General features: G+C 37.8%; 2 protein-coding genes across 3 annotated transcripts; one reads left to right on the forward strand and one right to left on the reverse strand.

Annotated features, from left to right (window-relative positions):
• The first annotated feature begins 5,425 nt into the window (after positions 1-5,425).
• LOC131689919 (keratin, type I cytoskeletal 9-like) lies at positions 5,426-18,334 on the forward strand. 2 transcript variants are annotated; one of them, XM_058975306.1, is made up of 4 exons: positions 5,426-5,634; positions 16,826-16,957; positions 17,163-17,415; positions 18,198-18,334. In XM_058975306.1, exons 1-4 carry the CDS (start codon positions 5,538-5,540, stop codon positions 18,208-18,210), a joined length of 495 nt encoding a protein of 164 aa, XP_058831289.1. In that variant the 5' UTR covers positions 5,426-5,537; the 3' UTR covers positions 18,211-18,334. The 2 variants fall into 2 exon arrangements, with proteins under 2 accessions (XP_058831289.1, XP_058831290.1); XM_058975307.1 differs by lacking the exon at positions 5,426-5,634 and adding an exon at positions 5,787-5,891.
• Positions 18,263-24,189, reverse strand: LOC131689917 (uncharacterized). Its single transcript, XM_058975304.1, has 6 exons — positions 24,001-24,189; positions 23,858-23,947; positions 20,199-20,279; positions 18,736-18,876; positions 18,533-18,680; positions 18,263-18,473 (listed from the first exon to the last, which is right to left on the reverse strand). The coding sequence occupies exons 1-6, from the start codon at positions 24,104-24,106 to the stop codon at positions 18,461-18,463; spliced, it is 579 nt and encodes a 192-aa protein (XP_058831287.1). The 5' UTR covers positions 24,107-24,189; the 3' UTR covers positions 18,263-18,460.
• Between the last annotated feature and the right edge of the window lie 29 nt (positions 24,190-24,218).

Here is a 24,218-nt window from a genome sequence, read left to right on the forward strand (position 1 = left end):
TTGCACCACAAGGTGGATTGAAACAGTTTTTCATTTTCCGACCACAATATACCGTTTTTCTCTTGATCCCATATTGCTCGGTCATCTTGTCTCTACACATGAAACATTCACTAAAATTTTCGAAAAAATATGCTTAACAACATATATTCGTGCAAGAAATATACATTAGATAGAAAATAGCCAGACATAGCAAGAATATGAGCGGCACTCACCTCCAGGAACAACTGTTTGGGCCGAAACGTCAACATAAATTAAATATAAATTCGCAAATATAATGAAATTGATCGTGCAATGTACTATTTCATTCGTCGTTTTCTGCAGCGAAGTATTTTCGTGCATTGTAAATAGTAGGTTTGAAGTGAAGAATGGCCGCTTGGTGAACCAAAGTTTTCGTAAATTGTACATATTTAGTGTACATCGTTTTCGTTGATAACAACATTATTTTTCGTAAATGAAACGAAATGTTTTGTTTATTTTAATAAACGTATGTGTATACTACGAACGATTTCGTTACTCGTATGAATTCATTTCATTCGTCTTATGGCGATTTCGCTTGAACCTGAAACTGAGTCAGGTTCTAACCCCAACTGCTGTCAGTTCATACATTTTGACAGCAGTTGGGGTTAGGAACTGACTCAGTTTCGCCTCAAACAAAAACCACATTAGAAAAGTGTAACCCGAGACATTTGGAACTTGAGCCCAAATCAATATTTAGCGGATGGCTTCAGCGCAACTCCCGAAGGAGACTTTTCGCCTTGTACGGTTTTGCCCAGCTATTGATACTTCTCCTACGGGCGGGTACTATTTATTTCTGAGTTTTGGCTCCAGAATAGTCCATCTGGACTCAGGTACCTTGATTACCAGTCTGCAAAAATTCACCAGTACACAAAAATGGCCTCGGACCAGTATAATTGATTACCTCTAAAGCTTTTTTTTTCAACACGGACATCTTCTCAAACACAAGGTCCCCAATCGTGGCCGATTTAGGAAAGATGGAGTCGAAGGGAAAAGAGTCAAGTCCGCTCGTTACAATCGGAAACGACCGACAATCGCGAAACTACCTATACTAAAAAATACCAAAAACTGCTTTATCACTTCAACTTATGTTCGGTTACAAAAAATATTTGTTTGACATTTCGGGTCTCGAACGCAGGCCTTCCAACTTGCTAGCTAATTTCCATGCAGCGCGCTAACCAACATGATTACCGCCTATCCTGTCTCTCTCCCTTCCCAAAGCATATCAAAAATTTGATTACCTAACGTTGTGTTGTTCAACTGAAAATGAGTGGCTACGGTGCATGCATTTACAGTCGGCGTGCTTGCGTATATTACAGCAATTTAATCGCTGACCTAGGATTTTCACGGGGCGGGGAAAATAGAACCGACTAACAATAAAAAGCTGGTAATCGGGATTCGAGCCCGGACTTTTTGAGCATGTCAAGAAAGGACGGTCACTTAGCTCACTGAACCTGGCAATTGCGGGTTTAAAAATATTGATTATGCGCATGTCAAATTGAAAATGGGTACTCACACTACCATAGTTTTACGTGGATCGCTCGAAGATCCGAGTGCGCTGGAAATACTGATTCAGTTGCCACAAACGATTTGCCCGGTCGTTTGCTGGCAGAATCTGACCTGATGAAGGTTACTGCATTACATTTTCCCACGTGGGTTGATAGATTGTCGGTGCCCAGCAAACGGACGTATGCTGACAACGATGCTGTTCCCTAGCGAGCGCGGGTTTGATGGACATCGCTCTTCTGGGTGGTTCACCGGGAACTTTGTAGCTAGATGGCGGGGCCAGAAGCGGATGATGACGAAAGATGATCGGTGAGACGGGATCCTGCAGCTTCAAACCTTAATTCGGGAATACCGACTCTCTAGACTATTGCTTCGATATGCGGGAAGCCACTTAATTTGTACGAGTAAAAACTATGAAATCACACAAAGACGCGAGAAAAAACTAAACCACTCCTACCTCTTCCACGATCCAAACTAAAGTCAAAGATCAGATCTTTGAAGTCCTCAGCATAAAGCATGAGTCATGTCTTCGTGACCGGAACTACGCAATCGTTCACGAAATTACTCAATTTTCCCCGAAGCCTTTTTGTATACGGCTTCAATTTCTTCTGAATATCCCTTGACCTCGATCTTCTACCACCAAACCCCGGGTCCTGCCGAGTGGCTTTCAACACCCAGAGACAAATAGTTTCCCCTTCACTATAGCTTATTCTGTGGTTAAAGGAAAGGTCGCAGAATTTATCTCAAAAGTGGGGCGACGCCTGCGTCGTGATCACCCGCCAAAAGTAACTCGGCTCCAACCACGACTGGATCCGGTGGGTGCTCAACCACTCATCTGACGGTTCGTTCGAAGGAACTCCAACCACCACTCACTCTCATTCACATTTCGAGAGAAATTTCAGAAGCTTTTACCACAGATAACAGACGTTTAGACAAAACTTCTTCAAAAACCTGTGTAAACTTTCAAATTGATAAACGTTGGAAATCCGTGTGTCATTATTGCCATCTGCGCAACTGTTTGCTACACATGTTTGACAGCTGCACTCTAACTGCATTGTATCGATCACTGCGCCATCCACAAACGTTTGCCAAACGTGTTTCAGATGTCTGATTTATTCGGAATTTCAGTAGCGGGTGTTTACACACGATTCAAATCGAGCCTAAACGTCTGTTATCTGTGCTTTTACCTTTACCTTTACCTTTCTTACCAGTAATTCGAGGGACCGCTCAATATTTATATTCATATATTAGTACTACAAAAGTTTTCGTATTTAGTAGCATATTATTTTTTTTTCATTCAATCATTTAGGCACAGTCTGTGATTTAGTATCGAGTTTTGACAACCACGATTTTTTTTTCAACTGATCGATGTGACAAACTCGATTTTATTTCAACCTGCTCACCTCTATTAAGGACTAGAAAGATTGTGGTGTGAAGTAATGGCCGCTTGATGAGCGAAAGTTTTCGTAAATTTTACTTATTCAGTGTACATTGTACGAATGTTATCGTTGATAATGACATTTTTTTCGTGAATGTAACGAAATGATTCGTTTATTTCAACAAACGGTTGTGTATGTTACGAGCGGTCGAACGAATTTATTTCGTTCATTGAACGAATTTATTTCGTTCATTTAAGAGAAGTTTTCGTATTTAATAGCATATTATTTTGACATTGCTGAATATGGAACGAACTCGGTTTTGTGATTTATCCCGGAAGAGAGAAAAGTCAAACTTATTTATACAAAACCAACGAATAGTTCGCGATGGCTCAACTGAATCCGACCGAATCCGTACTGCTCCGGATTCTGGATCAACTGGAAGCGAATGATGTGCAGGAAATTTTTCTGAAACCGGCGGCTACGGATACGGTTACTAAATAGTCAGGCCGAGACCGTCGTGATGATCAACAATTATCTGACGTATAGCAACCTCGACACCATATTCTACCTCTATTGGAGCTCTTTTGACGTTTACAGTTTGACGAATGGCGCTCGTGTACATTACAAAGACTTTCGTATATATCAGCGAACTATTCGTTTGCATAATGAAGCCAATTCGTAATGAGCCAACGAAAGTCGTTTCGTGGTTTTTCCGAAAAACTCAGTGTCTCAGTAGATCAACGAGTGGTTCATTATATGTACGAAAAATTCGAATATTTAATGAAAATTATCAGTACAAAACTAATTCGTAGCGATTTACGAATATAATCTATCAGTGTAAAAAGATAATAATATTTACAAATGGCGAATCGATAGACTACTTTCTCTTAAAACCTCGGAAAACAAACGAGAAAACTCGAATTTCCATATTGAGTTCTACAAGATGACGACACGAATGAACTCATAATGAATGAAGTTCATGTTTGACAATTCTCGGTGGTTTGTTTACTTTGTCAGATGCGTGAGTGTGAGCGCAACGGTTGCTCATCTGTTACATTCGAACTCACGTAACTTCCATGTAAACAAACCACCGAGAATTGTCAAAAGAAGTTCATCCGGCTCGTTTTGCGGGGTTATGTCGGTTGGTGTAAAACCTAATAGCACAACGTGGGGTTACCCCCTTTTGGACGCAAGTTAGGACGTCCATGGTCAACTTTGACTGCAGCAAAAAATCTAAAAATTATTTTCAAATTTCTCAAGTGACAGTCCACGTGGATTGCTTAGAACTATTAAAAAATGCAAAATGTCAATTTGGACGGCAGCCATTCAACTGTTAAAACGTTGACAAAACCGCGAAATTTTTGTTTGGATATTATCGTTTGTATGAGTTCCATATCAACATTTGAATAGGGCTAATAAGATTTGTAAACAAACTTTTGTTTTGCTGATTTCTCCTAATTTGTTATCATTTCAACACAGAAAACATTTGAAATTGATTCTACCAAGGATAAAGATGTTGAATCATGTGTATTTTTCATGAAATTCAACTCGGTAGCGGAATAATGAGCGAAATAAGTTTGTTTACAAAAGTCTCATTAGCCCTTTTGAAGAATTACTATTGAGTTGTATTACATCATAGTAACCTAACTGATGAAAATATTGTGCACATATTTGTTTCTGTGTACAAAGCAACAAATAATATAAATATAGTATAAATAATAAAACGTTTTGGATATAGCCTGACTGTAACGATTCTATCAAAATATTAATTATTTCATGAAAGTAAAAACAGTCAAAAAGCGTCAGACTTCTTTTACGTATTATGATGGTACCGGTTTATATCAGGTCTTCAATATTGCCAATATTTTTATACAACATAGTTATGCGTGGGCTGCATGTACACGAATAAATAAACAAAGAATACCAAAAGTTCATTTAACATAATGGTAAAGGCAACCTGTCATAACCAAAAATCGAAATGATATGAAAAAAGTTTCGAAACATTGCAATAAATATTTATTGTATACCTAACCATCGGCTCATGAATGCGGACGGGTTCTTACTCCAGAACCTCGGGGATTTCCTACATCCGTCTAATGTTTGTATTTTATCAAGCACGGTTTGATCCATTCGGAACATCGTGTTAGTTGATTCAGTGTTCAATCATCGAGTACACCTGCTATCTCACGCAAATTGAAGCCCTGCATCCACCTGATTAGTGCTTCTCGAGGTCACCATCTCAGCGAAGCCAAAACTTGAACTTGTCATATAAACGTGTTAAATGTATCGTACGCATGGAGCGGCGAAAAGAAACGTTGAACCCATACCAACATTATGATTATTAGCTAAAATTGATTCATCCACTCGTCAAACTGGCCGGGCAGTGCTAGTCATTTCTGCAGGGTCTTCTGTTGACAAAGATCTCGTGGTTTCTTGCGTTACGAACACTATCTCCGGGTGGAGTGGATGCTGAGTTCCATAAAAACCATCATTTGATTTGCATTTTCCAATAGTCGTGTGTTTGTCGTGGAGTCAGCTTGGTAACTGAGAGTTTATCCCTAGCGTATAGACTATTGATCCATAGTGTGCAATCTGTTAGTTAAAATATTGCAAGTTTTGTTGCTCGTAGTGTACACCATGAAGGTACTAGTGGCATTGCTGGGATTGGCGGTTGTGACATTGGCTGCACCATCACCGCAGTTCTACTATCCTGCCTTCGGACTACGGCCACATGGTATGCGGAGATTCATAAAATCGCAGAAATTATTGTGTTTGCTTTAAATTTGTTTGTTTCTTTTCATGAAACTCCATAATAATTCATGTGAAATAAATCGACTGTAGCTTTTCGCAAAGGTATTATGTTGTTAAATTTATCAACCCTGGTGGTTAATTAGTGTTTTTATTTGCTTTCTTGCGGTTCAATTGTGATGATCTTAACTCATGACGCTTTACATTGATGCATGGATTTAAACATAACAGCATTGAAGAAAGGTATTAACATCACGTTTGATTATTTTAAATGGTTTGGTTCCATGGATATTTGTTTCATGTAAAAGTTCTTGTTTTGGTATACGGGATTGTACAAATAGAAACTAAATTTTTGAACAGGCTAGCTGTGTATAGCTACCATTGCGTGTTATCTACCTGCATGGAAGCTTAAAAACTACAGTAAGAATGATATGATCTCTGTCTCTTCGCTCGCAATATATTTCAACCGCCAATTGTTTCATCATTGTTCCTTTTCAAGATTATTTATATATTTATAAGTTATACCATTTCTGATGTTGTGCACATATTACACAATAGTTATATTCTCAACCAACGAAACAGCCCAATTCAATCCGAGACTTTTATACCACAAATATGCACTACATGAAAAATGTCGCATTGATGATCTATTTCACAACCAAAGTACGCCCCTTTGAATGATTATGCCATAGAATGTTGCATCTCATTGGAAAAACACATCTACAGGGGGCTGGTGTGATCAATGAACTTTGCAACATACGCACATTAGTTGCATGCAGGTTTATTTTTCCGCATATTTCACCTATGACTCGTGGAAGTTTACAAGCGTGGCAAATGTCCTTGAAAACTAAAGACACCGTAGTCTGCTCTTTGGATATTTATGGTTTATAACGGAAGATCTTCTGTTCACACTGCTCATTAAATATGCAAGAAATAACCGGTCTTTTCGAGTTGATACGGCGGAAGACGGTTATATTTCTAACAAACAAATCTATGAGAAAATGTCCACGCATATCATCGACAAAATTTTATTGTTTGAAAAATCATCAATCTAGATCTGAAAAACAATGACTATCAGTTTCAAATACTTGCAATACGCGATACTGCACTATGTATTTTCCATTGTTTTGAATCGATTATCTCAAGGATTTTAGAAATTTAATGTTTCCATACAATCTAACCACAGATTTGTTGAGTTTTCAAACATACCCACTTACACACTCTGCTCTCCAGCAGATATAAAATCACTTCATTGATACTTACAATTTAATATTGATAACTAATAATGGCTAACAGTCTTGTTATCAATTTTATATTAGAACAGTGGCGGAAACGAGGAATTAAATTAATTTAGTGTGAAGAATGAATTGATTTTATACCGACAAAGCAAAATTAACCATTTTTTTCGATTACTTTTCCCTGGCCAATATTCTATAACTTATTTTTTTAAGTTTCATAAGGATTTGCGGCAAAATATTGATCATAAAGATGAATATATAATTAATAAATGAAAACGAGAGAACGCACAGAATCTCGAAATCTGAAGTAAATTATAATAAATAAATAAATAATCAGATATCAAAACTTACGAAAGTTAGATGAAGGACAAATGTATGAGTATATACTAGGATGGGGCAAAATGATCGTTTTTTCAGCAATGTTTGGATGAATTATTGAAAAGCCTTAGCTCAATTTCATGAGCGTAGGTAGTTGAGCAATAGGGCGTAGTGAGGGGTAAGGGGGGGGGGCTTTAATATGTAGAAATTCGAACTGAAATGTTGTCGAGTTGGAATGTTCAGATGAATTATTTCAAAACATTTACACATTGTCCTACGCATAATAGAAAAAATGAAATAAAACATACTGTATCCCTTTGCCTTGACTTTTATCAATAGAAGTTACGTTACATACTGAATCAACTGATGTGGAGTTGATATGTCAGAGGATTATATTTCGGTATAATATGCATGATTTGATAGCATGCTCATTTCTATGCTGTTCGATCACGAGGCGTGAAGCTAATTTCTGGATTTCAACATGATATCCACCAGATCCCTACATCAATTTTTGCTTCAGGTGATCGAACAGCATCGAAATGAGCATCCCATCAAATCATAGTGCGTATTAAACTGAAATATAATCAATGCAATCCTCTGACATATCAACTCGACATCAGTTGATTCAGTCTGTAACGTAACTTCTATTGATAAAGGTCAAGGCAAAAGGATGCAGTATGTTCTATTTCATCGTTACTATTATGCGTAGGACATTGTGTAAATGTTTTGAAATAATTTGTCTGAACATTCCAACTCGACAACATTCCAATTCGAATTTCTACATATTAAAGTCCCCCCCCCCCCCTCACCCATCACTACGCCCTATTGCTCAACTACCTACGCTCATGAAATTGAGCTAAGGCTTTTGAATAATTCCAATAATTGAATAATCCATCCAAACATTCCAATATGGTATATATGAAATATATAATGTTGTTTTGGAATGCTATATGAAATACCATTGGTACACCCGCAGTGTTGGCAATAAAACTGATTTTTGGCATTTAATTCGATGTATCGAACTTTGAACAGCTATAACTTGGCTTAGAGACATTCTAACACCATACATCCTTCGGCAAAGTTGTTCAGCATATCCTGGACTATATTTTTGTCTATTTGTTGGCATACTACAGGAAGAATTGTAGTCTGTAGAATTAAAAATGCAAAAATGTAGGTTTTACCATACTAATCTCCATACAAATTTCAAATGCAATGCGCCACGCCGGGTCAACACCAATCGACCCCAAATTTTGCACAGTTGTTTGGGACCCCAAAAGGTACCAAAAAAGTACTGTGCTCGGTTGATGTGGCTATGATTACGTTTTTCCATATAACAATGCCCCACCCTAGTATATACAGGTCGCACTCAATTATCCGTGATTCGATTATCCGGGGTATTCGAAAAAAAATCAAATGTCTAATTCGATCATTACAACCAACAGGCCTTTTTTCGGGGGGCCTAGGGTTAACCTCCTCTCAAATTTTGGCCTACCTCAAAAATAGCTTATATATGGGTTATCGGTTACTTCAAGCCTTTTTGGTACATAAAAATGTCATTATACCTACTTTGCTCGATCGGTTTCTAGCACTCTCTAGAGATAATTTATTCATTTTTTTTTTATCATCGGACATTATAGTCAACATGATTTGGGTGGGAAAAAGTCCGTTTGAGTTGGCCTACTCCTACCAGGCGCCACCCTCAAATGGTCGTAAAAACCACTATCTTTTCGTTAGGCTAAATGTACAAAATTAAGTATAATTACATACTGTCAGGTTTCTTATTACTAATACACATAATAATCACAGTAAACGTAATCTTCTTATATTACTTGCAAATATTTTCGAGGAATCACCAAACTCAAAAGCACCATCAGCACTTCTGTTCTGATTTCTCCTCGGAAATCTAAACGGGACAGCAAATCAGGCGCATCACATTCTCCGTTTAGAATTTTCACCAAGGTAGTAGCTTGCTGGATGCTACGACGACATTCTAATGTCTCCAAATTGAGCAGCTGGCAACGGTCACGATACAGTGGTAAATTTTGCGGGTCAGGCCAAGGCAAGTTCCTAAGAGCTAAGCGTATGTACCTTTTCTGTACTCTTTCCAATTTTAAACACCAAGTTAGGTGATGCAGATTCCAAACCGGCGAGACGAGCTCGAGGATTGGTCTGACCAATGCGTAATATAGCAATTTTAGACAGTACGGATCCGAATCCCAACTGCTAATTTGCTTTCGCAATTATGTTGGTCATATGAGAGTTGAAAGACAGTTGGTGGTCCAGAAATACACCCAGGTCAAAGACTTCATTGACTCTCTGTAGCGCAACCCCATCGATACTGTAATCGAAGATAACCAGATCGTTCTTCCTGTGGAACGTCATCACGGAGCATTTGGCAATATTCACAGTAAGCATTTGACACCACTTCACAAAGCGACCCAATAGTGCTTGCAGTTGGGGGCAGTCCTCGACTGACTTGATGACTAAGTACAGCTTAAGGTCGTCGGCAAATATGAGCTTACACTCGGAACCTAACATTACTGCTACATTAAACAGTGAGAAAAGCAGTGGGCCCAGATTGCTTCCCTGCGGTACACCTGATCTATTCGTAAACGGAGCCGATATACAAGAGTCCAATTTCACACAAAGCGTTCTGCGCGTAAGATAGGTGCGTAGCCACGACGTAAGCTTGTCAGACGCTCCTAACTTGTACAACTTTTTGAGAAGAATTTCATGGTCAATTCGGTCAAAAGCTGCTTTCAAATCTGTGTATTGTATTTTCTTCTTCTTGTTCTGTTGGTCTGGTGAGATATAACTTGCTGTAAGGCTGAGGATGAATTAATTGACAACAATTTCAAACAATCCAGCTGAAAGATTTGTTATTTCGCGGTAATGCTTGATATTTCTCTTATCTCCGGCTTTGACCTCCGGGAGCATGTAGAATTGCTTCAAAACGTCGGGAAACTTAGCCTGGTTAAATGATTGGTTGAAGATGCGAGACAAAGGTTCAGCCAAAGCGATGGCACAGCGACAGTAGACAGCAGCTGGAATCCCATCCGGTTCAGAGGAGAAAGAGTTTTTTAGCTTTCTTGCAGCTGCTACTGCCATGTCGGGTGAAACCGTAAAGGTACTTAAATCAGCGATATCTTGCGGAACATTTACTAATACGATATCGGTTTCCTGATCAGATGCTGAACAGGAAGCAAAGACGGATACGAAATGATTGGCAAACAATTCACAAGCTGTTGCAGTGGACGACGCTGCCTTTTCATCGAGGTACACATTGGAAGGAACGCTGGAATTTTTCCATTTTGAATTTACAAACTTCCAAAATCCTTTAGGATTACTTCGTAAGCCTACTTGAATTCGTTGTGTGTACGTTCTATACATAACAGCGTTGAGATTCCGGTATGCTTCACTGGCAACGTGAAAGTCGCAACTCGTGGCCGACGATCGTTTGCGACGAAGTTTGCATTGGCATGCATTTCGTTTTCGGCGAAGAGCTCGCAGCGTCGATGTGCTCCACGCCGAGGAAACAGGCTGTCGTTTTGCTGGGAGATTATTCTGTAACCAGTCCTGAATTATTCGGCAGAAGTTTATAGTCATTGCATCTGCATCGCTGTTTCCTAGATGCGTTGACCAGTCTAGATGGAGCAAGTAGTCACACAGCTCTGGAAAATCAATCCTGCGATAATTCAGCAGTTAGCTAGCTGGAACAACTACCGGCATAACCGGGTAACTAGACGATTGCATCATGACAACTAGCGGTGGGTGGTGCGTGTCGACTTGCAGAAAGGGGGACACTGATGTCTAGACCGAAATGTTGATAGTCCTCCGAGCAGAACACTAAGTCAAGGACCCGCCCGATTTGATTGGCATGTACATTAAACTGGTTAAGATTTAAAAAATCCATTCCCTCAACTTGAATGATGTTGTCATGCGATAACCAACTCAAGCGTGGTTGATTATAATCTCCGCAAACCAAGACAGTGCACAGTGGAAGAAATCCGAGCAAAAAGGCAATTAATTGGAAGCCGTTGAAAATGTATGACAATATATACACCAAACGTTGCGAATTTGTTAGGAAATAAAATGCAATCAAATTTGCTCACCGCACGCACTTGTAACCGGAGACATGGGGTTTTGAAGATCCGGAACATTACCGGTTTTCATCAAATCAGAGGCCTAATTCAGTATCCGCTGAAAAAGTACAAAGAATTATTCTTTTAAAGCTGTGGAAAACTCTAACGATCAAGATGCAATCAAATTTGTTCACCGCACGCACTTGTGACCGGAGATATGGGGCTTTGAAGATCCGGAACATTACCGGTTTTTCTTCAAATCAGACTTCCAATCAGAAGCCGCAGCAAAAAAAAAAAACAAAATCTATGTATCGAAAATTGCGAAAAACTCCAGCAATCAAAACGCAATAAGCATTTGAAACTGGAATACATTTTACTGTAAGCGTTTGGAGCATTTTGCTCTTAATTCACTTTGGAAATTTGGAAGCCGCAGAACAAGTACGAACTATTTAACGATCAAAACGCAATAAGTTTTTAACGCATGGTAAACTCTTATTTCATAGTTATGAAAGAAAGATCTACTGGTATCTAATAAAAATGCGTCTGTGAAACTGGTAATACTACGGCACGTTCGAGTAATTCCTGTATATGATAAAAAACAAACTTTATCAGTATCAAAAGAGAAAGATTCTGAAATGAGAACAAAGCGAGGTTTTGGAAAGTATGCGAGCATTTTTTCAAATCAGTTTACAATGTTTCATAGGAGCTCAAAATGAAGGAACTAATCTCAAAAATTAAAAAAAAATGTTATATAACAATATTAATTCATATGAACTTATTTTTAATCAATTGGACTCTGATTCGGCATCCAATTCTTCGTCAGACATGTCTGACCCCTCGTTAAGGCTACATTGAATTTCATTGACGGATTTCATGTAACCCCGAATGACCTCCTCAAACTCGGAATCTCGTTCTGGTTTTTTAGATTTTTGAACTATATACGCCGCTATAAATGGATCGCTCCAAGAAAGTGCAGCCACCAACATATCCTGAATGTTCGCTTCAGGAGATACCTATCACGATTATTTATTATTAGATCAATAAAGCAGTTGTCTTGTCATTGTAAACTAACTTTTCGTGATCCATATAGCCGGTTTATCTTGTGCCTATACGATGCGCCGATTCTCCCGCCTCTTCAGAATAATATGCTAAAGGTTAGGGCTGAAAAATATTACATCCATAAAGAGTTGTATCTGTTTTTTGTTTCGGAGTCATTTCATGCAGATAAACATGAATATAATATTTGCGTTTTGATTGCTGGAGTTTTTCAAAACTTTCGATTTATAGATTTTGGTCTTTTTGCTGCAGCTTCTGATTGGGAGCCTGATTTAATGAAAGCCGGTATTGTTCCGGATCTTCAAAGCCCCATATCTCTGGTTACAAGGCGTGCGATGAACAAACAGCGATCAGAACACCTCCGAAAGTGGATTTCGCACTGTTGTTTTCGTTCCTATCGCAACGAAACACATAATAGGAACCGCTGAAAATTTGAAGAGACTCGATCTGATCATCAAGACCAGTTTCTGTCATTATAATGAAATCGAAGTTGCAATCACGTACAGCAGCACCAATTTTGGTTCGCAAGCCGCGTACGTTCTGGTAATAAAACCAGATACCGTTGAAGTGATCATGTGAAACAGAGGGAGTTTGTGTCTGCAAATGGGTATGTGGTATCAATCCTAGCTTCGGGAAGACATATACGCTCTTTATTTTTACCAGACGAACCAGGGTTAACACTAGTTTCCAAATGATTTCCCGAGACTTAGTTGGTGGAGCGGGTAGGTTGGCGAGGGTGAACCGTAACGTCTGTAATTGTGAGGTTTCTCTCAATGTGATTGTAGTATCAATCCTAGCTTCGTGAAGACATACACTCTCAATTTTGCTAGCTGGCGAGCCAGGGTCGGCACTGGTTTCCTTTCCGGACAGCTCCATCATTGCGGGTAATTGCTACGAGTAATCAATCCTTGATCTAGCCTTCTTCAGGCACCTTAAATAAAGTGGACAATCCAAACTCCACGCAGCGTGACTCACGTTCGTTTTCTCGGTGGCAGACTGTGCTCTTGCATTCATTCCAACATTGTTCACACACTTCGCGTTAGCGGCGTCGCAGTCTTTGGCTTTGTGGCCTTCCGCACATTTTGGGCAACATAATGGCTTGGAGCATGCCTGTGCTTTGTAGCCATATTCGGAGCAATTGTAGCATCGGAAAATATCGACATCTTCGAAGATCCGGCAGCGGTCCCAGCCAATGTTGACACGATGATGATGACATGCTTCTCAGGATTCTGTTTGGATACTTTCTGGGATTTTAATCAAAGTTTTCTTAGCATTCAAATGGAATCTATTTCAGAATTTCGATTGCATTCTTATCCGTAATTCTACGGATGTTTCTCTAAATTTTGCAGGATGCAGGATTCTAGAGAAATGCTTCTTAGAAGTCTGGTGGAATCCTTCTCAAGATAGAATTCTGTTGAGTATTGATTTATTCAAGATGCTGATAGAATTATATTTCTATTTTAAATTCAATTAAATCTGGTGTAAAATTCTGATAAATATCCTGCTCTGAGTTCCAGTGGACTTTGACACAATATAGCTCTTCTCCCATTATCGTGCTCAGATTTCCAATGGCATCTTTAACCCCTGCATGTCCATGTTTGTGATAAACAACCACGTTTCTGAACGAATATAACTTTTGGTTCACATACCGTATGATTACAACGACAAATAAGGCTAATAACTGGGACTGAAAAATCGACTACTGTCAAAATAGGTACATTTACATTTATCATAATAGGAAAATATACCATGACCATTTTATTTTCCAATTTTTTTCGCGAAATTCATAAAATTACACCAAAAAAGTTTGACTCCATTATCCGGGGTGAGATTTTTTGAAATCCCCGGATAATCGAGTCCGACCTGTAGTGAAAATAACATGTAGTCAGAGTCGTGTTGATCCAAGCGTGCCGTGGCGACCAGCGTCTGTTTCGCCCGCGCGTTGTTTTTGGCATGCCGGGTAACACAAAAAATCAAATATTTTAAAAAAACTTGTGCTTGCTCAAAATTTTTTTTCTCGGAATTAGAAGCTGATAATATATGCAACATTTTACAATTCAAATGGTATGAATATCGTGTAAAGAAACCGATTAAAACTATATTTGTTTGAAAAATTAAAAATTAAAAAATAGTAGAAATAGTTAACATTTGTTAAACAGTTTTTCGACATTTTCTAGACTAAACATTTGTTAAACCACCAGTGAAGTTTGATGCAATTAGAAATTTAACTTTAGCTGTAAAAAATATTACAATAAAAAGGTGTATAAATTTTCAATTAACCAAAACTATTATAAATATTTCGATTAACGATGAAATATTTCACGAAGATGTTCACGGGTATTTAATTAATAAAATTAAAATATGTTTTGCAAATTTCACCACAATGTGAAAAGTGAGGGGGCCACTTCAGAAATTTTTACTCTATAGCGAAACGAATTCGAAACAATTATGTGCATATATATCTCTGTCCAACACAAAAATACATAAAAACATAAATAAATATAAAATTTTGTTTCTCTATGCTCGATAACTCAAGGAAAGCGTAAAATAATTATCATCATAATCCCTTTCTACTTTCTTCACACAGTATACAAATAGAAAACGTTATGTGACATGCTCGATTGGCTCCAGCATTTGACATGTTCAATTGGATCCGTTCATCGTCTCCACCTAACTAACTGTAGTTGGCATAAATGAATCGTGGATCTTCTATGTTCGAACATGATATAAAATTTTAAACGCCCAACGTTACTACCTGCCCGTCGGGTCTTGTTGACACAGCTTGCTGCTGCGTGTTGAGACCTGTTTTGTAGGTGATAATGCATTAGATGCGTTGTCTTTGCCGCGGCGTGGAGCTCAGCCCGTCTACCTTCGCTCGCGTTGTCGTTCACGTCCACGTCGTCTCGGTACTACTTTCATGTTGCTCACGGTCGTAAGTTCTAATTTGGTACCGGGCAAGATCGTTGTTGAGTTGATGTTTGTTACTGCCAGATCCGCAGTCCGGTTTAGCAAACGGTTGCGGTTTAACATTCGACGACTGCCTCTGGCACGAAGGAATCTGTGCTGGGTACGTGACCAATGTTTATTGCTTATTTTCTGGCGTACCACCAACTTATCACTTACATACCATCAACTTACCCCGAAGCCGGGATAAGTTGGTGGCATTTTTTGCGTATTTGATATCTATATTTTTTACATTTTAACGACATTCAATTAGCTAGAGATTACTGGGTAATGAAAGTTATGAAAATTTAGAGCCATAGTACTCAAGTGAGATCAAGGATGTGAAGTATACAGATCGGAAAACTAGAAGTGGAAGCGTCATTAGAACAGGCTTAATAGCTTACGGGCATAACTTTTGTCTTCTGCTGATGGAGTTCGAGCTTAGGCAGCATAACTACGAATCACTCAAGTCCACCAGCATATCTCCTGGCAAAGACAGACAGAGGGACAAGTATACTTCACATCCTTGCTCTCACTTGAGTACTATGGCTCTAAATTTTCATAACTGTCCGTATTCAGTAATATCTAGCTAATTTAATGGCGTTGTAGTCTACATATGCTTGACGAAAAATAAAATAAATAAAATGTAAAAATGCAGTCGAAATAAAAGTTTTGTTTTATATTGATGTAATTTGACCATTATGGGATCTCGGCTAATGGATAATTTTCAAGATCCTCTTCCCACAATTTTTCAAAAGTCCTCATGATGCTTAAAACAATAGGTTCTCAATGTAGAGATCAGATAATATTCTTCCAAAAATATTTTTTACAATATTTAATTAAATTAGTCAGCATCAATTAATTTTTTTCAATCCAATTAATTTTGGCATGCGGTGGGCTTAACCCCCAACCCCGCCCCCCCTTTTTTGGCTACGCCAGTGTCGTGGGGTAATTTGGCCATACGATAGAAAAAAGCAATCAAATAGAAATAAACTTGCTCGGTCACTCCGCGCTAAGTGATCGAAAAAAATGCGACTTGAAATTGACGGATTCGAACCAACTCAACTCAATACATAAAATATAATTTGACCGGATCCCGCGATACAATGCATTGAAGGGAAAAAATCCATTTTTATTGAAGGTAAAAAACTTTCATTTTTCCATTTTTATTAGCCAATATTGAGAAAAACTTCAAATGGTCATAAAAACCGACCCAGTAATTTTTAGTAATTTTTTTTACTAAAAATCTATTGTAGAAGTCTACCCACTCTCCCCTACACGAGTATATGATTTAGAAATGCGTTATTAGACCCTTGAAACGATCGAGGTCAGTAACATGAATCACTCTTATACAATCCCTGAAACATATATCAGTTTCTTGATCACCGTGAACTAGTTTTTAACCTTGTCTAATTTTTTATGTTTTTGCTTGTTACAATATCCATGTGAAGACAAACCTTACAAATATGCCTCGATTGGACATAACAGAACACCGTGGCACACAACTAACTCTACTCCTTATTAACATACTTTATACTAGGCCTAATTCCGGTGGGTGTGTTGCCGGGCGCAGCATATGTCCCTGTTGCAGTTCCCGTTCCAGTTCCAGTGGCACCCGTCGCTGTTGCTCCTGCTGTACCAATCGCTCCGGCAATTGGCATTGGAGCTCCAGGTAACAAACAAGCGCGGTTACAGAGCGAAAGGTTCACTAGCAACCACGACGACCAACGACAACGCATGAAATTGGGGTTGGCTGAAGTTTTGATTTGTTGTTTGCCTGCATGTATGGTTGTATAATTTACGAATGGGTCGTCGGAAAATTGTTGTGCTATTTATCTTTGAATCTGATTGATAAAAATTGCTTTTTCTACTGACAGCATTCGGGGGTAGCAACGCAGAAGCCCAATCGGCATCGTTCAACATAGGGCTCGGAGGCATAAGTGGATCGTTCAGCAAATCAGCAGCCAACTCGAACTCGTTTGGCGGCGGCGGTTTCGGCGGTGCAGGGTCATCTGCTAGTGCAGCTGCCGAATCTGGCTCGTATGGTGGCGGCTTCGGTGGATTCGGGGGTTCATCGTCGAATGCGTACGCGTCCTCGAACTCGTTCGGAGGTGGTGGTGGATTCTACCCGTAAGTAGGATCGTCGCTAGAGTCTCTTATATGGACATAATCCGCTGACGCACTACAGAATAGATAATGTGGCTACTATTTCAATCTGTCAATAGAGCTTATATGCAAAGCTATCGCTCATAGTGTTCATTGAGTTTTACTTTTAAAGTATTCAGAATTCAACGCCGAAAATATTGTTTTTGTGGGTAGTGAAAATAAAAATTGGAAGAACAGACCATGTTTCGTAATACCGTTCCTCTGAAAAAGTTGGCCAGTATGTATTTCCAGTGTAAAAACTTGGTAAAACACATAAAATTCGTCATCAGTAATAGCCCATTGTTTTAATTCCCAACGTAAGTTGTAGCTATAGAGAACAGACGTTCATCTCGAGCTTAACGCGTGTAAAAAAAGTTGTGTGAAAACTCAAGTTGTGTAAAAACTAACGGCATATACAAAGTAATTTGGAATATAACTATCAGATCGCCTGCTAAGTTCGACAAAATTGGCAGCTTAGTTATTACCATTCTTGTTGGGAATGGCGGCATTAGTGTTTTAACATTTTTTTCGAACATAAATGCCTATTATCTGTGACTGTAAGTCTTTTATTCATTCTTACATCGAATAACCCTAGATTATGAACGACTTTTACATGTCAATAGAATTCAAAGGATTTTACGAAACATAGTTAGCCTTTTCGATTTTACTTTTCTGTCGCTCATGGCCTTTTAATATAAGAGACATTTCTTTTGTGCCCAATATTATTTTAGGTATAATCAGTTAACTCTTCAACGATTTTCTTTCAGGTTCTTCGGCTAGGTATTCACGTGGTCGTTAAGGGCGTTGGATTGAATCTCAGGTACCACAAAAGTCAAAAAGCATCAAAGGCTAATTTATTGCAATAAAATAATCGTGTAAGAGCAGCTCATTTTGGTATTTACGAAAGAAATCAAGTGAAAATTTCAATGACTGACAAACAATGAACCTGTCGACTACATTCTTTGACAAAACCCCATTCCGTTCATCGCTAAGGTTTTGAATCCAGCATCAACCAGTATTGTTACCACTTTCATCCGAGTAACCTTAAAATAAAAATATTTCGTTATTCGGAAGCTATTACATTATTTTATTATTAAATTACAATGCTCCTGCGCCCAACGTCCCCAATGCACCAATCGTTCCGAGCGTACCCAAAGTAGCCAATGTACCGACGGTCTGAGGCGATCCAAGGCGATTCCAATTTGTACTATCCCCAATGGCATTATTTATAAGTTGACTGATAGGTCCACCTAAATAATAATACAATTAGTTAATTAAAGGGAATACAATTTTTATTACTATTACCATATGGTGCGACACCTGGTCTAGGGCGAACAATCTCCCCGTTCGGATAGATGTATGCACTCGGATTCTGTCCAGTATATTGCGGAGCTGTGTAGTACGGTCTGTTCGAATTTATATAAACCAAAGACGGTTGTGGGCTAACTATTAAATACAATAAAAATGTGTGTAATTTTAATAAACTTATCTGGTTAGTTTTAAGTTAAAATCAGAGTTTCTTTTTGTTTACTTTTCCTTCTGGTAACCCTTCGCAACCCAACAAGTTTTTTTGGGGGTTACGGGAAATTTGTTATAAAATGTAAAAAAAATATTATTTTATTGATAGTACTCTACTGTAATTGTAACCTTCTGTTGCGAACTTACTGGAAATTATAGTTATTTGGCAAACTATTTTAACTCATCGAACGGCGATGCAAGACATTTTTAAGATTAAACGAATTGCAACTGATATAATATTTTTTGGTTTTCTCATGGCTAAGATAATCTACAATGACTTCTTAAAGCAGCAGAATCTTAAGAACTCGACCACTTTCATGTTTGCCGCTGAGGTGCGGCCTGCTTTATAAGACAAAAAAGAAGCTGCTTTTCGCAATTTTTGGAAGGACACTTGTTTTTGGCAAATTTAGGTATTTGTATACATACTTGGAATGCTCAAAGATTTTTTTGTTCAATCTATAACAAAATTGCGGAGTTATGAGTTATTCAGTGACGCAACTTGTTACTCTTACACCAAATTGGCAGCAAAAATGCAGCTCGTTATTATTATTGAAAACAATGAAACCAAAAAGATATCCCATTTATATAAGTACACAGGTCTTTCACATGAACCTAAAACACATGAAATTGTATTTCAGGGATAAAAATTGACTTATTCAGTTGGTTAACTTTTCTTATTCGCTGTCACACCAATTTGAAAGATTATTAAAAGTGAAATGTGAAGCAAATGCAAAAAATAAGTGGACGAAGGGTGGCTCCATGGGTATTGCGAATCTTTTCTTGAATACATATTGCGATTTTTCAGCCATCCGCCACCTGGCCGTGCGTTGAATTTCGTGCCCATCTAATTTGCACCAATGCGAGTGAGAAAACGTTTTGACGTTTGTTATTGTTTCGATCGCACTCGAGTGTTTCCCATATAGCAACAACTCGACGAAATGCTAGATTATCTCGAGATAGACAATATATCTCCGAAAAAACTTTTAATTGGGGTCGGAAATTGTTGCAATTGTTTTTAGATAGTGCACCTATCTAAACATTGTAAAGCAGGCCACCCGCTTACATAACATGGTAGTCGAAATCAATGCAATAAAATAATAATAAATTAATAAATTCTATAATGGCGCCGCATGAATCGAAAGCGGAAGTTAACAAAAAGAAGCTCTCATTTTCATGTTTAACAATTTTGAATAAGTTTGCTAAAATATTACAAGTTATTTATATTGTTGTCGATTCGGGGTTATACGCACCGTTAGCTTGAGGGACAGTTCCAGCATTGGGTTGTGCAACGACCATAACAGGAGTACCGAAATTATTTTGCACAGGAAAAGCTGCAAAGAAAGATAATTTAGTATGATGACATCCCTCAAACCCCTTTTTAAAAGTCATTCTTATAAGTGGATATATATTTAAACTCGGAAAGATTTAGAGGTTTTTTTGTGATTTTTCTACAATGGGGAACCTGGGGAGAGTTGACCAGGTTTTAAGTTACTTAAACTGTAAAACCAATCATGCAAATCATTGAAAACTACCAAGTGAATATGACATTATTTATCCGATATTTTTTAAATATTCCCATAAAAATTGGGATTGCTGAACTAAAAATTACAGCTGTTTTAAAATGTTGTTGTTTATAAGCAAGATGGGCATGAAGGGGTTAAAAGGGGTATCCAAGCAAATCCATCCACCTTGCCGCTGCCTTTGCCCACGGCTTCTCTCACAAAAATTGACCCGAATAACCTTTTTAAATGAGAAAGGCAAAAAGGTACCAAATCAGTCCCAGACAGTCGATTTTCGTCAACAAAAAAAATCCGTCGTGCGGAGCTCCTTTGCGCACTTTTTAGGATTTTTTATGTTTTGAGGAATTATCACTCCTTTAATAATCGATGGATTTGCATCATATCAGCGCAGATTTATTGTCATCGTGTATGTATTATTTATGCCAAATATGAGCAGAATTGGTTCACAAATAGAAAATATTGTTCATATAACGAATGATGCATATGAAACATTGTTCAAATAGCGTTTCAAAATATTATACAAGGTTGTTTGGTTCATGATTAAGAATCTCTCGAGGGGTGATTTACTGTCATATTTGAAGAAAAAAAATCGTTCTACACATACCATCAAATCTCAACCATTACAGAGTTATTGAACTTTTTGTGTAAAAAAACTTATTTGTCTTAAAATACCTCTAACTCGAAAAGTATACCTCGTATTTTAAATCTTTTAGTTCCATTGGAAAGGTGAGAAAAACTTTTTAAGAGCATGCAAAAGATTTTTTGTATTATCAATTATAAAAATAGTCACACGGTGGGATTGAAAATTTCGCAAAATAAAAAAAGTGAAATGACTATTTGATGACGTACATTTGAGTGCTTAATCGATGGCGTAATTAGTACACAAGGCCACGTTCTCAAGTTATGCACTTTTTAAGTCTGCATTCTGAAATAAAGGTTCGAAACCTGTTTTTCATGGCCAAAATCACATTATTTTGCAACCACCAACTTTGGAGGTTCAATGTCTTCGAAGAAATTATACAATATAATACAAAGCATCTCTTGAAAAAAAATATTTTTGGTGATTATTCCTTCTGGAAATAATTATGGAAAATAAACTCAAAACATTATTTGGTGGTTTGGTAAAGTTGTTGATAACGATACTAAAAACAACTTTTTTGAAGACACAAAAATCTTCAAATACTCATAAAATCCGATCCTGACGTACTAGAAACAAACAGAAAACGCCATTTTCGTACAAGATACATGCAATATGGTTAAAATACATATCTCTACAAATGTCAAAGGTATAATAAAATTAATAAAAGTGCGTCTGTTAGACGATATTGAAAAACTAAAGTGTGCAAAGTAGCCCCAAATATCCAAAGTAGTTCCACACGACGGTATGGAAAACAAGATGAAGTCTTCAACAATATTAATGACCAAAATTCTCTATTTATAGGACACTCGAAGTTATTAATCGTTATTTGTGAATGACCCCTGAAAAACATTTATTCAACATAACTTCTTAAATGCCGTAAATAAAGATCAATAAGTTTTGCTTGTCTCTTGTTATCTCCAGTAGATTTATAGATGATTTGAAAAAAAACTGTTATTTTTCCAATGTCCAATATCAATGAAAATACTCGAGAAAAAATATTAGATTAATCATTATACTAACACCATATGAAAGGGCTTGTAATGTCCACAAATTCCCTCGAAGACGTAACCCAATTTTAACAATTTAGGCGTAATCAATAGATCGCACTATTTTGGCCATAAAAACACTGTACATTGGCTGGAAAAAATAGATTCGATAATTCAATACGAGAGATAAAATGCACCCCCTAAGCAAATAATGCCATAACTTAGTTATAGAACATAATTTGGGAGAATTGCATTAATGATATCATTCAACCACCTTTTTTTTAATCTTACTTTTACTTACGCTTTGCAAAATATTTAAAAAATGTTCAAAAGCATTGAAAACTTTTCAAAATGATTATAAATTTATAACTCTTTACAATATAGGTGGGGCGAAACGCACTCACGCGGGGGTAAAATGCACCATAACAAGGGGGCATAATGCACCACAACGGGGCGGTGAGAACAAGTAAGCAATTTGGATTTCACAAGAGTGTCACCTTAACTTATGCAATTATGAACTTTTCAGAACGATTCGACTTAAAATCAGCAAAATCAGAGATTCTTCGCAAGCAAGGATAAGTCAATCGAAGTCATACCTCTTTTCCTAGCATAATGCTTTCCAAACAGTACACTTAGGGTTCCTCTCGATCCAAGCATAAAATCGTGCAAATGTCACGTTTCGAATTGTCCGAAAATGTTCGAGGTAATTTTGCAATTCCACTGTAGAACAATGGACTCGCCATTGAAGGATACGATCGCTGCAAGAGAGGGCCACGATGTCAGAGAATTTTATCAGTCCTATACCAGGTTGACTCTCTGGCTGGATAATTTAGACACTCGGAATTTTGGGTGTCCCCGAAAGGCTGGAAACTTCTCGTTTTTTTTCCAAAATTTCCAGGACTGGGAGCTACCTGCTTCGGCTTTTTGGTGGTACTCCCTCCAGTTGTTATATATGGTGGCCCGTCAAGGACAATATTTAAGCATTCACAAGAAGTTTTAGGTGAGAAAACACCATTCCTCTTCCTATTGCCTCTATGCACAGTAAAAGATGTCCCCACTTAGGAATCGTTAGAGTCGCACTCCTCCTGCGCCAAGAAAGCGTAAGAGATGGTCATGATTCGTTGCGTTATTTATAACATAGTTAAATTAAACTGGAATGCATTTTTAATGTTTATATTAATATAAACATTTATTTTATTTATTAAATCGCTCAAAATAATGTTGACAGAGCTGAAAGTTAAATAATGAGGTTAGGTTCCCATATCACAAGTTAAAGGTTAAAACATATCTCTCATCAATGTAAATAAATAGCACATATATGAAAAATATGACGTATGTGCGATTTCATTAATAGAAGCAAATCGGATCAGATATAATTGGAATACTATGAAGAAAGGTACAGGTACTTAAGCATATTCGCAAGAGCCAAGTGACCAAGATTCCATAGTACATTAAACGACTTGTGGGGTAGACGAACCCTTATCTATCCTGTTAGTTTTTGTATCACGCTGTTTCATTGAACACTGTGTCTTCAATCAATGAATTAAGCAGTAGAGTACCAAAACTGAAGTAAAACGTGTTTAAGCGAAGTAAAATTTGAGCCCGAAGTTCCTTTTTCCATTCTGTAATATAATCCATTGTGTGGAACAGAGAGGCGTTATGCTACTCTACCTAATGAATTCAAATTGATATGTTAAAGCTGAGATGAAGAGCGTCTACACTACCTTATTCAAAAATGATCTGAAAGATACAATGATACGTACCGGGTGGTGAGGATGTTGAAAAGCGTGTAGCGACGTTAACACCTTCTTTGTCAGTCACTATTCCACTAATTTGACCCGGATTTTGTATCACTGAAAAATAAGTGCTTTGTACACTGTTGGTTTTTATATTTGGTACTACCAACCTGTAGGAGTGATTGGAATACCAGGTGAAAACATTTGCGCCGGAAACGCAAAAGCACCGAGCACATTCACACTGATCAATAGCAGAGCCAATCCAGATGATGCCATTATTAGTCGATGCTCACAGCTAACTGGCGTGATTTCGGCTATATTTCAAAACGAAAACGATCAAGCTGCTTGCTATGCGTAGGCTGCTTGGCAACTCTTGAAGATGAACACC

This window comes from Topomyia yanbarensis, chromosome 3 (assembly GCF_030247195.1).
Source record: "Topomyia yanbarensis strain Yona2022 chromosome 3, ASM3024719v1, whole genome shotgun sequence".
NCBI lineage: Eukaryota > Metazoa > Arthropoda > Insecta > Diptera > Culicidae > Topomyia > Topomyia yanbarensis.